The sequence below is a fragment of the Geotrypetes seraphini genome, chromosome 13 (genome assembly GCF_902459505.1).
Source record: "Geotrypetes seraphini chromosome 13, aGeoSer1.1, whole genome shotgun sequence".
Classification (NCBI taxonomy): Eukaryota; Metazoa; Chordata; class Amphibia; order Gymnophiona; family Dermophiidae; genus Geotrypetes; species Geotrypetes seraphini.
This window is the reverse complement of record NC_047096.1, coordinates 40,585,372-40,604,108: the sequence shown is the minus strand read 5'-3', so window position 1 is coordinate 40,604,108 and position 18,737 is coordinate 40,585,372. Positions and strand designations below refer to the sequence as shown.

Genomic DNA, 18,737 nt, shown 5'->3' with positions numbered 1-18,737 from the left:
TGCAGTAGACATCAGGAATACTTTTTTAAAATATCAGGGGGGGGAACAGTGGGAGGGTGGGTGATTAGGTAGAGTCAGGGGAGTGGTTTGTTGGGACATTTGTTCAGTGGGGCAATGCAGATGCTTTTTTGACCATGGGATCTTCTACAGCATCTCAGACCTGGTGGTACATTTATGGCATTGTGTCATCACAGCTCTGCATTACTGCAAGGTGATTAATAATCTCTTTGTCATGAATTTTAATATGATGAGCACCGTCTATCATAGGAGTTCATGTTTATAGTTTATTTATATCCACCTTTATTCAAGGCGAGTTACAACCACACATACATAAATTAAAAATACAGAAGCAAACCATAAACACAGTTAACTTCAGCGCAGAAACCCTCTTGACATACTATACAACAGCCATTAATTGTTAACAGCGCATTGCAGCCTGCGATAGATTTCTGCATTGGCCCTGAGTGCAGTAAGGAAGAAAATTCATCCAACAGAACTACAAAGAAATTCCAGTGTTTGCTTGGCTTCCTGGGTAGAAAGGAACTCTGGATTACCTGAGGCGATATCCCAGTTTTCTACTTTGCGCTTACTCACTTCATGCTGCCTCTTGTCTCATGTTTCCATGTGACATTCTGTTCTGTTACCATTTTCCAGAATGTTTCCGCATTTCTCGGTCCAGTCCCACTCTACTCAAGCACTAAACTCGAGCAGCTAGTCTAGTCACCTCTCACTTGAACTACTGCAGCCTCCTCCTCATGGAGCTGCCCCTAAGTCGGTCCAATAATTCATTAGCACATTTATTAACTATCCATCAAAATTACTTTGAACAGTTTATCTTCTTTCTGTCCATCTTAATCCTCTCCTTATGGCTCTACATTGGCTGCTCATTTGCTTCCGTATTTGGTTCAAGCTTTCTTCTCATCTACAACTACTTTCACTCTGCAGTACTACACTCTCTCCCTCCCCCACATGTATCTCTTTGTGGCCTCCATTCAACAGGCAAAATGTTCTAATGCAAACTCCAGACTCCATGTGCCTCTAATGATCTTCATGACTTGATATACTGTATATTGCTTCATCTCCGATTGTGTTCAGGTACCAAAGACTCATTTCTCTGATATTGCTTTGAAATCCAAAAACCCTGACTTTTCCTGATCTTCACCCTCTCATTAGACATACCGTGTTTCTCCTACAATAAGACCTACCCCGAAAATAAGCCCTGGCTTGATTTTCGGGGTAGGTCTTAATATATGCCCTATTCCTGAAAATAAGCTCTGTTGTAGGCAGCTGCACTTCCCCCACCCCCGCCACGCAGCCAAACTGCCAAATCTCTGTTGACCCTCCATCCTTCCCTCCCAACCAATTCCCGTTGACTGCAACCATAAATACCTAACGACAGAGGAGCGTCGGGCCAGCAGCACTCACAGGCTGCTTTGTGGCCTTCTCACTGGGGCCTTCTGTATACTGATGGTAATTATGAGAGAAGATTAAACTTCAGAAAACAACAGTGGATATACACCCTTAACACTGTTACCCCGGACCGCCTTAATATGGAGATAGAATGGATGTCTTTGATCCAAGTCTTCTATTGGCTGTCATCCGTTTTGAATTCCAGCTGAGTGGATATTTAAATATTTGGGTAGACGTCGTGGCCATCTTTGAACAAAAGACTGAATCGGGATGGTGCACGCTAGCAATGAAGAGGTATGCATTGATAGGAATCAAGTTTTATATTACTTTTTCCAAAAAAAAGATCTTAAAGTTTATCTTCATTGAGCGTTTATGTGTTGTCCGCAGGGGGCTGTTCTTGAAAAAGCTATGAGCGAAACATGTTGACCAGTCCCTTCCAGGTGCAGATGATTAAATACAACGGAAGTTATAAGCTGACAGAGCAGCGGCGATTAAGCTAAGTAAAACAAAAAACTATTTGAATGGTTTTCTTAGCGATTAAATTATTGGTGTTAAAATTATTGAGAAGAAGTTTTTTAAGACTTTAATTTGCACATGAAGCACAAGAAGCATAACAGGATGGAGGGGGCATATCTGAAAAAAAACTGCTAAAAATATACAAAAATATATAGAATCACAATATTTTATAATTTTACTGCTTGGTTATGGTTCTTGGATCATCAGTAACGTGGCACACAAAAGGCCCCAGCGAGAAGGTCGCGAAGCAGCCTGTGAGTGCTGCTGGCCCGACGCTCCTCTGCCAGAAGGTATTTATGGTTGCGGTCGGCAGGGATCAGTTGGGAGGGAAGGATGGAGGGTCAGCGGGGGTTTGGCGATTCGGCTGCACAGTAGGGGCGGCGGCAGTTGCTCAAGGATTCTGCTGCACAAAGGATGGAAGCTGGGCAAAAGATTGTGCTACACGAGGAATGGGAGGGAGGGAAGGATGGAAGCTGGGCAAGGGTTCTGCTGCACAGGGGGATGGGAGGGATAGAGGGATAGAAAGATGCTGCAGAGGGAAGGCACAAGAGGATGGGTAAGAGGGGAGGAAAGATGTTTCACATCTGGGGGAAAGGAAAGAGGAAGAATTGGGGTGAAGGAGAGGAAGAGAGAGATGATCATGTACATGAAAAAAACAAGTTTTTTGGGCCCCGTATGAATATAAGACACTGTCTTATTTTCAGGGAAACACGGTAATGTACTGGAATACTAGATTATTTGAAGCCGTGTGTCTAAATTAGATAGACCCCATTCCATGCAGTTTATGATATCTGTGCATCTATACAATGCTGCAAATGTAAAATGATGCTCTATGTTTAGTAGCCAAAATATGACAGAACCAAGAAACTCAGGCTACAAATCTATATCTACTATAATAAAACGCTAAGCGCGCATGCGCACTCTTATCTGCGTGATCCGTGATCTGTAGGTCCATTGCCAGCAGGAGTGTGCATGCGCGCATGCAACGGTCCCTCATGTCCGAAGTTTATTTTTAAGTGGGAGTACATGCCACCATGGATATTGCCTGCCTGCCTGCCTGCTTCCACCTAAGCCACTACCGCCAGGGATCCCTCCTTCCTCCCCGCCCCCCTCCGTCAAAGCCAAGCCAACCCAACCCTAGCCCCCCACTCCTCTCAGCTGGATCCGACCTCTCCCCAGTTCCCAATTCTCCCACCTACCAGCTCCCCACTGCTGTATTAAAAAAAATTTTGGGCAGCCAGCGGCGCAACAAAACCAACCTCCCGCCATTTGCCTGCCTCAGAAGTGTTCTTTCTGCAGCCTATGTAGAAAGCTGCAGAAAGAACACTTTCGGGGCACTGGCAGGAGGAAGGCTTTGTTTCCCATTCCCCCATCTACAAGCTCCCCGCCACTGTATTTTAAAATCTTCAGGCAACCAGAGGCGCAAGGAAGCAAGCAGAAAGAACATTAACAGGGCAGGCAGATGGCATGTTAAGGGCGAGCCTCACCTTTGTCAGAGAAGGCTTCCAACGCAGGTGGCAATCGTAAGAGAAGCTGGCAGGAGCCGGCCAGACTGCGGGAAGGGGAGGGGGGATGGCAATAGACTAACGGAGCAGGCCAGACTGCGGGAAGTGAAGGGGGGTAGGGGAAAATGCTGCTGCTGATGCACAGGGACGTGGAACGGGAATGAAATACCGCTGCTGCTGCTGCTGCTGCACAAAGAAGTGGGGTGGGGAGGGAAATGTTGCTGCACAGGGAAATGGAGGGAGAGGGAATGCTGCTTCAGCTTCTGCATTGGGTAGTGGGGGAGGGAAATGCTGCTGATGCACAGAGAAGTGGAGGGGGAGGGAAATACTGATGCTGCTGTTGCACAGGGAGGTGGGGGGAGGGAAATGCTGCTGCACAGGGAAATGGAGGGGGAGGGAATGCTGCTGTGGCCGCTGCACAGGAAAGTGGGGGGAGGGAAATGCTGTTGCTGCTGCACGGGGAACTGGGGTGGGAGAGGGAAATGCTGCTGCACAGGGAAATGGAGGGGGAGGGAATGCTGCTGCTGCACAGGGAAGTAAAGGGGGGCCGCCAAGACACTAACGGAGCAGGCCAGACCGCGGTAAGGTAAGGGCGAGCCGCACCTGCATCAGAGAAGGCTTCCGAAGCAAGCGGCAATCATGAGAGGAGCCGCCGGGAGCTGGCCAGACCGCGGATAGGGAAGGGGGACGGCAAAAGACTAACGGAGCAGGCCAGACTGTGGGAAGTGAAGGGGGTAGGGGAAAATGCTGCTGCTGATGCACAGGGACGAGAAAGGGGAGGGAAATACCGCTGCTGCTGCACAGAGAAGTGGGGTGTGGGAGGGAAATGTTGCTGCATAGGGAATGGAGGGAGAAGGAATGCTGCTTCAGCTTCTGCACAGGGTAGTGGGGGAGGGAAATGCTGCTGATGCACAGAGAAGTGGGGGGAGGGAAATACTGATGCTGCTGTTGCATAGGGAGGTGGGGGAGGGAAATGCTGCTGCACAGGGAAATGGAGGGGGAGGGAATGCTGCTGGGCCGCTGCACAGGAAAGTGGGTGGGAGGGAAATGCTGTTACTGCTGCACAGGGAACTGGGGTGGGAGAGGGAAATGCTGCTGCACAGGGAAATGGAGGGGGAGGGAATGCTGCTGCTGCACAGGGAAGTGGGGGGGGGAGGGAAATGCTGCTGATGTACATGGGGTGCATGGGGAAATGCTGCTGATGCACATGGGGTGGGGAGAGGGAAATGCTGCTGCACAGGGAAATTGAGGGGGAGGGAATGCTGCTGTGGCTGCTGCACAGGGAAGTGTGGGGGGTAGAGAAATGTTGCTTCTGCATAGGGGGCAGGGAGAGAGACAGATAGAAAGAAAGACAGACACACAGCAGGAGGGAGAAATAAAGATAGACAGCGGGAGGGAGACAGAAAGAAAGGAAGAAAGACACATGGGCAGGGAGAGAGACAGAAAGACATTGGGAGGGATATATACAGAAAGAAACAAAGAGTCAGACAGACATATATTCTAGCACCCGTTAATGTAACGGGCTAAAAGTGTGTGTCTGTGTATGTTCCAGCATAACTCTGAAACACAGGGTTTTTGGATTTCAAAGCAATCTCAGAAAAATTAGTCTTTGGTACCTGAACACAATCGGAGATGAAGCAATATATAAAGGTTTAAAGGTACTTTGTCAGTAGAGTTGCAATCTGACCAAGGCTAACAAACTGAACCGAGAAATTGGAGTTATAACTCCATCAATGCAGTAGGATAAAGTCAGGACTGGTTCAGTTTGTTAGCCTTGGTCAGATTGCAACTCTACTGACAAAGTACCTTTAAACCTTTTTCTCTATGAGAAGCAGGAGAATGAGTCCATGGGGCAAAACTGGAACTGGATGGTCTGGATCACAGGTTATCCCAATTGACTGGGTAGGGTGGAAGAGGTAGGTCCTAGCTATGCTAATGTCAACTTACCTGCAGACAATTGTATGCTGCCAGAGCCATCACAAGCATTAGATTTGCCTCTACATCCCCAAGAAAATAAAGAAACCCTATAAAAGGTTTGAAACCCCAAGTTGAGTTGGATAGGTTGAGTAGTAAACTCAAACCTGAGACCTCAATTTGATTCTGATGCTCCTGAAGAGATGCCCTTTGAAAGATAAGCTGGAAGACGCAATCATCCTTTAGCCCAACCCTCAAGGGTGTTTGTGTGTGGAAATGTGTATAGGACATCATATAGAAACCAAAATATAATGGCACTCCCAACATCTATCTGTCTAGGAGAGAGCACACATTTTAGCATCATTAGTAAGAAAACCAGAATAAGAATACGGCATCCCTTTGGTCCCACTCTCTCACCTGAATATTCTGGATCCACGTGTGGTGGATAAAACCCAAACTTGATGAAAATGGGGATGGGAACTCCGTACTTGAACCACTCCACCACGTAGGGAGGTGGCTGCCCCGTAATTGGATGGATCACGTCGCATCCCAGAATGACACTCTCTCCAGCACGAGCTGTGACAAACTGGGGCTCCTCTCTTGAGCTGTGGGCACCTGGGAGAGTGAAAACAAAATGAAGTGAGATTTCATCTACATCAGGGATGACTTTGACCTGTATCAGTTACAGTCTTCTTGTAAAGAACACAGGTGGTACTACCATGCCGGTCACTAGCTGACAGAACACAGCAGCAGGTTTCTCCCAAAGCTCTGCTCCCTCCTCTCCTCACAGTGCACTGCACCACTCATTCCATGACATGACTTAAGTATCTATTCAGTTATCCAACTTAGACTATATAGTTTACTCGGGATATCTCATTCACAACTCAGTATAAATATGCAAATGTATACTTTTAGCAGTGCATATTTAATATTTATCCCTACTGTCAAGTTTATTTTCCAACTCTAAAGAACCTTAGCAACACCACTCAAAGCTCGTCTTCCATTGCTTTAAGCTTCACGTGTCCGCTGTTCATCAGTTCTTTACTAAATGGCAAATTTGTCCTCACCGTTCTGACTTATTAGTTCAAAATACTTTATATTTATTATTCCATCTTATTTTCTATCTGTTACTTAGCTTTGTGGTTTCATATGCCAGGGGTATATGTAGCCAACATGTTTCACCTGATGCTTTATCAAGGCTTCCCCTATTTTCCGTTAACCACCATCCTGTATGTCTTCCTTTAGATCTGTGAGATGTTGGCAGCATTCTTCTCATTAACAGCCTCTTTTACAAAGCCGCGCTAGTGGCTGCACTGCGCTAATTTCCCCAAAGCCAAGGGCTTCGGGGCTGTTGCCACATGGCAGCCACTGGCGTGGCTTTGTAAAAGAGGCTGCAAATTTTAATTACAGCACTGGCTCTAGCTGGTCTGTCACGTCATCACAGATGGAATAATAAATATAAAGTATTTTGAACTAATAAGTCGGAACGGTGAGGACAAATTTGTCATTTTGTAAAGAACCGATGAAGAGCGGATACATGAAGCTTAAAGAAATGAAAGACTTGAGTTTGAGTAGTGTCGCTGAGGTTCTTTAGAGTTGGGAAAAAAAACATGACAATAGGATAAATATCAAATACGCACTGTTAAAAGAATTCATTTGCATATTTATACTGAGTTGGCATCTATTCAGTGGCACCCCACTTTTCTGCAGTGCTGTCAAATGGAACAAAAAAAAAGAAGTGGGGAGTGGAATAGAGCACGTCAACCTTGAGACAAACAATCTTTTATTTCTATAAATTCAAAATAAATACAAAAACACATGAACATATTGAAAGGATCCAGCTGATGACCCGACACGGTCCGTGTTTCGGCCCCTAGGTGGAAGCCTGCCTCAGAGGTGGGTCTATTGGTCTGAAAAGAATACACTTGCATTCTTTATTTTTATTCATGTCAAGTGTATTCTTTTCAGACCAACAGACACACCCCTGAGGCAAGCCTCCACCTGGGGGCCGAAACACAGACCGTGTTAGGGCTTCAGTTGGATCCTTTCAATATGTTCATGTGTTTTTGTATTTATTTTGAATTTATAGAAATAAAAGATTGTCTCAAGGTTGACAAGTTCTATCCCCCCCCCCCCACTTGTTCTCTTTTTGTTGGATTTTACGTGGGGTTTCTATTCCCTTTACTTTATTCTATATGTGCTGACAAAATGGAACATAATTGGAGCCAAACACCTTCCAAAACTGGAAAACACAGGCACCTGGAACATCTCTGTCCTCACACTGGAGAAATGGAAGTTAGAATTCATTTTCCAATGAGCTACAGAGGATAGCATTTATATTTCTCATTAACACTCAAAAGATCTTACATATGGCGGGGGTTTCTTCTCTTCTGTGTCCTACAGGAACAGTTTTTGGATGTGTGGCTTTGAGTTCTGGCATTCACTTCCAGGTAGGGTGCCACTATTCCAGTTGGTTATTAAATCAATATTTAAGCAAGTTATCCAACACCCACCTCCACTCCCACCGTAGAGATAAAGCTTTAATTATATTGCAGAATATGCGACTGTCTCTGGGAAAAGGTGACTAAAACATCAGATCTAAAATTTTGAAAATGGTTGATTTTTAGCTTAGATTACACGCTATACTGCCATATGGGAAATCTGTCACAGTAGTTTGCAATACAATATTTTAACACAAAAAAATAAACAATAGATACAAAATATACATAACAAGCAGTCTGAATACTTAAATAAAGAATTTTAAAAAAACCAAGCAGTCTGAAAAGGTTACACATTTGTACGTCTGTAACTTTTTTTTCACATAAAAGGATGGGATTTTAACTGTTGTATTACAAATTGTTTGGTTTAACAGAATTCATTAAAACCTCTTTTTTTGCTGTTTCTGGGGACTTTTTGTGTCCTTTATCCCAGAGATAGATACATATGGGTTACTTTCAACCAAAAAAAAAAAATCATAATCAGACCCAGCAGCTCGACAAATATCACATTCTTCCTCTTTCCTTTCAGCAATGATTCTGGTCTCTAAGCACCATACAGGTAGTTAAGAACCCCTTTTACAAATCTACGGCATCGACTCCCGCACAGCAAGTGCGATGCAACCTATTCAGTTCCTATGGGCTCCATCGCATTTGTTGCTCTGGTACTCGTTACTTTGGCTTTGTAATAGGGGCACTAAATTTCAGCCCAGCACTACTCTTGTGTCCCTGTGTACACTGCACTCCTCTCCCTCCCTATCTCTTTTAAAGGAATTTCTTGAACAAGTTAGAAAATTGCATGAAGGTGGTTTACCAAATTTGCTCTGCATTAGAGAATGACATGGGGAAAAAAATCTGTCCCCATCCCCGCGACCATCGTCTCTGTTCCCGTCCCGTCCCGTCCCCACGACCACTGTCCAAGCCCGTCCCCATGACTACTATCTCTGCAGCATCCATACAAGCCTCAGTACTGCAATATTTAGCTTATTCCTTCCTTATAAATCAAAGTTCTGGCTGCTGAACTAGAAAAAGAGATGTTTAGCTAGCAGAGCTTTGTTTATAAATTTTTATCAACACAACTAATATACTACTTTATCCTAAAGCAAAAAAAAAAAAGAAAGAAAGAAAAGAAATAAATAGAAATTTTTTTCTACCTTTGTTGTCTGGTTTCTGCTTTCCTCATCTTCTCATTCAATCCCTTCCATCCACTGTCTGTCTTCTCTCTGCGTCTTCCATATGCTCTGTTACTGTGCCTCTCCCTTCACACACACCGCCCCCCCCCCCCCCCCCCGCTCTGCCCAATTGGTCTGGCACCTTTCTTCTTCACTCCGCTCACCCCATAGTCTGGCATCTCTGTCTTCTTCCCTTCCAGCGTCTTCTGCCCACTCTGTCTTCCCCATTTTTTCAAGGTTTATTAAATATTTGATGAATCGCTATATCTTTATACAAAGCGATGTACATAATGATAAAATAAGTTAAGTTAAAATACATACGATATATATAAACATTAGAAGTCAGACAAGACAAACAACAATTAGAAGGGAAGGAGGGGAAAAGTTACATCTGTTATATTAAGAAAAACAATTAAGGGAAAAAAATCGAGGAGCAGGGGGATTCTTAAAAACGGAATTCATAAAATAAAGTACATAAGAACATAAGAACATAAGAAGTTGCCTCCGCTGAGGCAGACCATAGATCCATCCTGCTCAGCGGTCCGCTCCCGCGGCGGCCCATCAGGCCCATTGCCTGAGCAATGGTCTATACCTATCTATACCCCCCAATCCCTTTTTCTTCTAGGAATCTATCCAAACCTTCTTTGAAACCATTTAATGTTTTCTTGTCTACAACAGCCTCTGGAAGCGCGTTCCATGTGTCCACTACCCTCTGAGTGAAAAAGAACTTCCTAGCGTTTGTTCTAAACCTGTCCCCTTTCAATTTCTCCCAATGCCCCCTTGTGCTTGTGGTGCCCCTTAATTTGAAAAATCTGCCCCTGTCTACTTTTTCTATGCCCTTCAGGATCTTGAAGGTTTCTATCATGTCTCCTCTAAGTCTTCGCTTTTCCAGGGAGAAAAGTCCCAACTGCTTCAATCTGTCAGTATATGGGAGATTTTCCATTCCCTTTATCAGTTTGGTTGCCCTTCTTTGTACTCCCTCAAGTACCGCCATGTCTTTCTTGAGGTACGGCGACCAGTACTGGACACAGTACTCCAGATGCGGCCGTACCATTGCACGATACAGCGGCATGATGACTTCCTTTGTCCTGGTCGTAATACCCTTCTTAATGATACCCAGCATTCTGTTTGCTTTCCTGGAGGCTGTGGCGCATTGCGCCGATGCCTTCAGTGTTGCGTCTACCATCACTCCCAGGTCTCTCTCCAGGTTACTAACCCCTAGTGGTGTTCCCCCCATTTTGTATGTGAACATCGGGTTCTTTTTCCCCACGTGCATGACCTTGCATTTCCCCACGTTGAAGCTCATCTGCCACTTTTCGGCCCACTTTTCCAGCTGCGTTAGATCCTTTTGGAGATCCTCGCAGTCTGCCTTGGTTTGAGCCCTGCTGTATAGTTTAGTGTCATCTGCAAATTTAATGACTTCACACTTAGTTCCCGCCTCTAGGTCATTTATGTAGATATTGAACAAGAGCGGTCCCAGCACCGACCCCTGCGGAACTCCGCTTGTGACCCCTTTCCAGTCTGAGTAGTGGCCCTTTACGCCAACCCTCTGCTTCCTGTTTGCCAGCCAGTTTTTGATCCATCGGTGGACCTCCCCTTGTACCCCGTGGTTCCATATCTTTTTAAGCAGCCTCTCGTGTGGCACCTTGTCGAAGGCTTTTTGGAAGTCAAGGTAAATGATGTCTATAGATTCCCCTTTATCCACCTGGCTGTTCACTCCCTCAAAGAAGTACAATAAGTTTGTGAGGCATGACCTACCCTTACAGAAGCCATGTTGACTCGGTTTTAGCTGCCTCTTTAAAAAGGAATGTTTTCAGGGATTTTTTGAAGGAAGAAATGTCTTTTTCAATTTTTATATATTGGGGCAATGAATTCCACCATTGGGGACCCACTACAGAGAACATATCTGATCTTCGAGTACCTATTATTTTTAAAGAGGGAACAACTAATAGGTTTTGGAAAGATGATCTAAGTGCACGTGCGGAACAATGGGGAATTAACATTTTTGAAATGCACTGAGGTTCATTGAATATCAAAGTTTTAAATATAAGTAGCAAGACCTTAAACTGTATGCGCTGGCTAATAGGGAGCCAATGAGCGTCAATGAAAAATGGAGTTACATGATCGAATTTCCTGGCATCATAGATTAATTTAATAGCAGTGTTTTGAATGATTTGCAATCGGCGTTTTTCTTTTTGAGTGATATTGAGCAACAAAGAATTTTAATAGTCTAATTTTGCTATTACTAGTGAATGAATTAATATATTGCGAGATTTGGGTTCAAGGAATTTGGATATTGATCGAATTAAGCGTAATTTATAGAAACAGACTTTAACTATGTTGTTGATATGGTCTTTAAATTCTAATTTTTCATCAATTATAACTCCTAAGATTTTTAATTTCCCTTCAGCATCATCTCCCCACTCTGTCTTCCCCATATTTTTCCTTCAGCATCTTCTCCCCACTCTGTCTTCCCCATTTGTTCCCTTCAATGTCTTCTCCCCACTTTCTATTCCCCATTTTCTTTCAGCATCTGTTCCTCTCTACCACTTTTCAGTGTCTGTTCCTTTCTTTTCCACCATCACCCTTCCCTCTCACCACCTCATCGCCCTTCAGCAATCCTCAATCGGCCCGAGAATATCCCTCCCTCCCCCTTACCTTCGCGGTGTGTTATAAGTTACTTTCCAGAGTAACTTGCTCAAAGCCGACCAAGCCTGCCTGCAGTCGCATGCGTCTGTGGGCGGAAGCTTCTCCTCTGATGCAACCGGAAGCTTCCGCCCACAGACAAACGCGACTGCAGGCAGACTCGGCAGGCTTGAGCAAGTTACTTTGGAAACTAATGCACCGTGAAGGTAAGGGGGAGGGAGGGAGATAGATTTGACCGGTAGGTAGGAAGGAGGGAGGGGGGCCACATGCATTTCCTCCCTTAACTGCGGGAACAAGGCTATTCACCACTCCACGGGGCGGTGGATGGCCTTGCCCCCGTGCCCACAGTGAGCACTTCCCCTCCCCCTGTTTCGGCGGGCTACCCGCGGATAACAGCCACCGTGTCATTCTCTTCTCTGCATTCATTCAGCCTCTGAGAGCTCTGACCAGCAGCAGCAAATTCCTGAGAAAAATACAGAGGTAGGTTTCAGATACCTGCCCCGGTTCCCAAAGATGACCACACCAAATTCTTCTAGGTAACAAACCCATCAAGACACCAGCACTGAAACTTGCTAGCCACCGTGACTTCATGAGCTGTGACCATTTTAAGCAGATGTTGCCTTGCAGACAAGGCAACAAGGAGCAACTCAAAAAAGGAGAACAGGAGAGAGGGCTTTAGATCAGAGGAAGTGGAGGTACTGAGAAGGAAGAGAGGCATCTCAAACCAAGCATGAAAAATTGAGAGCAGTTTTTCAGAGAGGAAGTGAAAAGCAGAAAAAAAAACCTGAAAGATTTCTGCAATTTCTAGGACCTGTAACATGCTGACAAAGAATGAGATTCACCCAGGGTCAGGCCATGACTGATTAAGAGTTCAGAGCAACAGCAGCAGAGATGGTGCCGATTTGCTGGAAGTGACATCACTGTTTTTCACAAACAGAGTGTAACATCACCAGTTATTTTTGACACTGCAATGAACATTAGCTTGTAAATGGCCCCAACAGGAATTGATCAGGCCCCTAGGGGTCCCGAAACTAGCTTACAATTAAAGTCTCCTCAGAGCTGGGGAGCTAACTTCAGAACAGGCAAAACATTTCCCAGTCAGTCACCTGCTCTCGATGCAAATGCAAAACCAATCTGTGGATCAACCCTGTGAACCCTTCAGGTTCTGCTGTCCCTCTCACAGCCATTCTTTAATACCACCAATCCCTGGATTACCCCTAAAAGGAATATGACAGAATCTGCTGCACACCCCACAACTACCATAAGATTCTATAGGCCTTATACTCATCCAGGGATTAGTAAGGTTAGGGAGAGAGAGCTGTAAGAGGAACAACACATCCCTTACATAAGAATATAAGCACATAAGCATTGCCATTCTCAGTATTCTGTTTTGAACAGTGGGCAATCAGGTCACATGGACCTGGCAAGATCCCAAAAATTAAAACAGATTTTATGCTGTTTATCACAGAAACAAGCAGTAGATGTTCCCAAGTCCATCTTAATAATTGCTTATAGACCTTTCTTTTAGGAACATGTCCAAAACCTTTTTTTAGACTCTGCTAAACTAACCATGGGTATGAAGATCTTGTCAGTGACAGCATTTAAGGACCTCCAGGGGTATGGCGAGGACAGGATGTCAAGTCAGCACACACAGTCATTACATGATGTTCTCTTGAAATGGTGGGGGGCCCCCCCAATACTGTTCACACACATACAGTTGATTCATTTTCACCTCCCTATACCTCATTCTCGCTGCATTCAAAACAAGGCAGAACCTTTACACTTTCTCAATTGAAAACATGATTTCATTGCCGTCAGCAGACACAGTTTCCCAAACATTTAACTCCTTACATGCATATATACAGTATGCCTACTGTTTCCAATTCACCTCCACCTGCCACCATAATATTATGATCACTCAGTGCAAAAAGCGGAGACAAATCTAGTCAGAGGAGGGGAAAAAAAAAGTAAGACTCCAGGAGCAGATGGCAAAGGAATGAGAATTACAAACCGGTCAACCTACCTGATCGTATAGCCACATAAAAATCAGATTTAAGGAACACAAAAAGCCTGCAAGTCAGTTTCCTCACAAAACATTTTTAAATAAATGTTCTTTGGCCCCACAGATACAAAATTTCCTTCAAATCTTGGAAAGGGAAAAATTTTGCAGAAGTAAAGAACACAAAAAAAGAAAAACCCACTCATGCAAACAGTCCTGCTAGATTTCAGTCTGGTCCTCAGACAAAATTGTGTAACTGCCAAGTTAGTCCTTTTTTAAAGGTTAAAAAAAAACCCCAGAAAGAGAAAAGAAAAAGGAAGGTGATATCTTTTTATTATTATTAAACTAATCTAATACATTTTTGATAAGCTTTTGAAAGCAGAGTTTTCCTCTTCAGGCTGATAATAAGCAAAGATGGCTGGTCCTCAAAATTGTCAAGCAAATGGCCCCCAGACAGTGGTATAGTAAGGGGGGATGGGGGATCGCCCATCCCGGGCACAGTCTTCCTAAGTGTGCAGCACCCCTCCTCCTCCTCCCTCCCCCACTCCTCTCCTTGTCGTGCGTGCATGCCCCTTGCCTTCCCATGTACCTTTTTTTTACTTCCCTGAGGTTACTGCTTGTGTCAGCATCGGTACTCTCTCCCACATCACTTCCAGGACCCGCGCCTAGGAAGTGACGTCAAAGGACGAGCCGACACCAACATGGGCATGCTGCTCACACCGGAGAAGTTAAAAAGCTACGGGGAAAGGGAAGGGGGCGCACGTGCACTGTAGAGGGGGAGGGGTGACACCGCCACAGGCGCCGCTTACCCTTACTACGCCATAGAACTTTATATAAAATGTTGCTAGAGAACAGAATGGTTTACATTAGTAAAATGCAAGCTAGGTCTCCTCATACATACAGGCATCTACTCCGCAGAAGGAAACGAGAATAGTGAGTGAGATTTTCTAGAATGTTTAGAATTAGTAATAATGAAAGATTCCATAAGATACTCTGGGATTAGACCTGTTAATGTTTGTTTTAAGGCATTAACAGGTCTAATCCCAGAGTATCTTATGGAATCTTTCATCATTACAAATTCTAAACATTCTAGAAAATCTCACTCACTATTCTTGTTTCCTTCTGCAAAGGGATGCAAATATAAGAAATCCTACACAGCATCCCACTATCTTGGAACACTAGGTCCACCCATAAACTTAAACTATCCTTTCCCTCACTAAAAGGTATCCTCTATGCGGGAAAATTGGGAAAATCTCTCTTCTTCAGAATCACAGGGTTTTAGTTTAAGAAATTCCAGGAACAACTGTTGTCCTTCCAGGCAGCCTCATGGATTAGGGATCTGACTCATATATTCAAATTGTATCAACAATTTTGACGTGCTTTGAAGACACAACTTTTTACAGAATCTTTTGGAAGTTAGATACTGGTTGTTTATTCCTTTGTACTGCTAATCTCTATGAACCGCATAGAACTTAATGGTATTTGCGGTATAAAAGTGAGTTTTTATGTTATGTTATGTTCCCAATAGAGAGAGCAAGAAATGACCTAGGAGCAATTGTGATGGCACTGGAAGTCTACCCTGTTACCAGAAGTGACAATGTTACACAGGCCAAATGACTCTCTGTTAACAGGAAACACTCAAATTCCACTACAATGTGCAATTTCAGGTAGGAGACCCTCCTCCTGTCTGGCTGTGATTTTTTATAGGTTGGCATCCCAATGTCCTAGTACCCAGAGACAGCTGGACTGTGAAATCCACCGCTTCATCTTCAGACACACACTTCCAAGGTAGTGTTCTCTGGCAAACAGGGAAGCTTGAAGTCCCACCAAACAGCTGGGAAAGTTGATTCTCATGAACATGCAGCTGGACTCCTGACAATGCAAGGAAGGCTTGATGCTCCTTGGAACAATCCCCAGCTCTCTTATCTGCAGACAGCACGAGGCTCCCATTCACTACAGAAGGATAGCAAAAGTTACTGGGAGCAGAGGAGGTAGACATGCTTGAAAGAAAGGGGATGGCAATTTTCAAGTCATCTATGGGGTAAATGGTAAACGTAATTTGAAAATTGCCCTTCCTCAATTTAGCCGACAGCATACACACTTTTAGAAGTATAAAAAAGTAATTTCCCAGAAGCATATTTTGGGAAAGATCAGCAAGTAATGTGCATAGATTCTATTTTCAAATCTACAAAATATTTTTCAGAAAAAGGGTGTTATTATTGATACTGTTTTACACTATAAGCAAAGCAGTGGCTATCCCTAGTGGGTGTAGATTGGAATTTTGCTCTAGGCCAAGGGTAGGCAATTATGGTCCTCAAGAGCCGGAGCCAGGTCAGGTTTTCAGGATATCCACAATAAATATGCATGAGATAGATTCGCATCTCAAGGAGGCAGTGCATGCAAATCCATCTCATACATATTCATTGTAGAGATCCTGAAAACCTGACCTGGCTCCAGCTCTTGAGGACCGGAATTGCCTACCCCTGCTCTAGGCCATTGTTTTATATTCTATAATGTTTTCACTGTTAATTTTGTATTTTATCTTGCATTCATTTATTTTGCATTTTGTTTTTGTATTCTTTATACATTTGTATCTATACTCGGACTGGAAGAACGTCACCAGTGGGGTGCCGCAGGGCTCGGTGCTTGGACCCGTGCTCTTCAACATATTCATAAATGATCTGGAAATAGGTACGATGAGTGAGGTGATTAAATTTGCGGACGATACGAAGTTATTCAGAGTAGTGAAGACACAGGGGGACTGTGAAGATTTGCAACACGACATAACCATGCTCGAGAAATGGGCAACAACATGGCAAATGAGATTCAACGTGGATAAGTGTTGGTATCAAAAATCCCATGCACGAATACAGGATGTCCGGGGCGGTACTTTGGCAGACCCCCCCAGGAAAGGGACTTGGGAGTACTGATTGACAAGTCGATGAAGCCATCTGCACAATGTGCGGCGGCAGCGAAAAGGGCGAGCAGAATGCTAGGAATGATTAAGAAGGGAATCACGAATAGATCGGAGAAGGTAATCATGCCGCTGTACCGGGCCATGGTACGCCCTCACCTGGAATACTGTGTCCAGCACTGGTCGCCGTACATGAAGAAGGACATGGCACAACTCGAAAGGGTCCAGAGAAGAGCAACTAAAATGGTTAAGGGGTTGGAGGAGCTGCCGTACAATGAGAGATTAGAGAAGCTGGGCCTATTCTCCCTTGAAAAGAGGAGATTGAGAGGGGACATGATCGAAACATTCAAGATAATGAAGGGATTAGATTCAGTAGATAAAGACAGATTGTTCACCCTCTCCAAGGTAGAGAGGACGAGAGGGCACTTTCTAAAGTTAAAAGGGGATAGATTCCGTACAAACGTAAGGAAGTTCTTCTTCACCCAGAGAGTGGTGGAGAGCTGGAATGCTCTTCCAGAGGCTGTTATAGGTAAAAATACCCTCCAGGGATTCAAGACAAAGTTGGACAAGTTCTTGCTGAACCAGAACGAACGCAGGTAGGGTTGGTCTCGGTTAGGGCACAGGTCTTTGACCTGGGGGCCGCCACGTGAGCGGACTGCTGTGCGCAATGGACTGCTGGTCTGACCCAGCAGCGGCAATTCTTATGTTCTTATATACTTGCCTGATTGTAAACCATATTTGGTGGTCTTTCGGTAGACCAGAAAGGTGGAATATATACCTCGTATTAGATTATATGTACAAAAAAGTTATGTGCAAAAATTTGCAGGTACTTTATGCCCATGGAAGATTTCAAAGGGGAAGCACAGTCATCATCTCGTACCAAAACAGACAGTTTGAAAACTGGACCCAGACAACAGGAAAGGCAGGCACTTTCTTTGAAAGGGGAAGCACAGTCATCATCTTGTACCAAAACAGACAGTTTGAAAACTGGACCCAGACAACAGGAAAGGCAGGCACTTTCTTTGATCTCTTGACACTGAACAGCAGACATAGTTGGGTAGATTGTCATTTTTTCTAAAAAATGAAAACAGGAAAGGCAGACAGGTGCTGTCTGTGATCTCCCATGACAGGGCAGAGAGTCAGGCATTGCCTGTGATCTTGAAGACACTGAAAGAAGCAGGAATTATCTAAAATAGGGATGTGATACGCCTCACCTAGAATTGTGTGTCCATTTCTGGAAGCCACACTTCTGAAAGGATATAGATAAACTGAAGGCCATTCAAGTCTGCTCTGAAAGCCATATAATATGCGATAAGGATCCTAGAGAAAAGAGATGTGACCTTTTTTTTTTAAATAGAAAGGATGTTCTAGAACAAGGAATCATGAAGTGAAGCTTCAGGAAGGAAAACTCAGGAACAATGTCAGGGAATATATTTTCATGCCTGCAATGCTCCCATGCAGTAAAAACAATAATGAACTTCATGGAGCTATGAGAGAGGACACCCAGGATCCATAGCTGCAAGACAATAAAGAGACAGTGGATGCACAAACAAGTTATACAGCAGACTCAGGGAATAGCCAGGGTGGTACCACAGACTAACTCTCCAGAACCTAGACAAGTCAATGCAATAAGCTGGTGGTGATGAGGTACTGTTAGAGAGGAAGGCTGAACCCAAGCAGGCCAGTGAAAGTTTGTTTGGATTTGAGCCACTCCTTCAAGTTTCAGGCTCAGAAACAAATCATACAGAAGATATAATGGAAGTATTAGAACATAAGAATACCTTACTGTGTCAGACCAATGGTCTATCAAGCCCAGTAGTCAGTCCTCACGGTGGTCAATCCAGGTCACTAGTACCTTGCAAACAAACCAAAGAGTAGCAACATTCCATGCTACCGATCCAGGGCAAGCAGAGGCTTCCCCCATGTCTGTCTCAATATGGACTTTTCCTCTGGGAACCAGCTATGCTTTCTGCTTTTTTCACAACCTCCAGCAATGTGTTCCAGAGCTTAACTATTCTCCAAGTGAAAAAAAAAAAATATTTCCTCCTATTGGTTCTAAATTAGGAATTGTACGAAAAAGGAAATGCATGCACTGAATTAGAATACATAGGATGAGATGGGATCTACTGATACCAACTTTCACATATAATAGGACTACTGCAACTC

General features: G+C 44.2%; 1 protein-coding gene across 5 annotated transcripts in view; it reads right to left on the bottom strand.

Moving 5' to 3' along the window:
* The window catches only part of IGSF9B (immunoglobulin superfamily member 9B), a 224,981-nt gene that overhangs the window by 150,943 nt on the left and 55,301 nt on the right, over positions 1 to 18,737 (bottom strand). For all 5 annotated transcript variants that reach the window (XM_033917419.1, XM_033917418.1, XM_033917421.1 and 2 more), the window contains exon 2: positions 5,763 to 5,960. In XM_033917419.1, the coding sequence (XP_033773310.1) occupies positions 5,763 to 5,960 (198 nt within the window). The remainder of the gene's footprint in view (positions 1 to 5,762; positions 5,961 to 18,737) is intronic.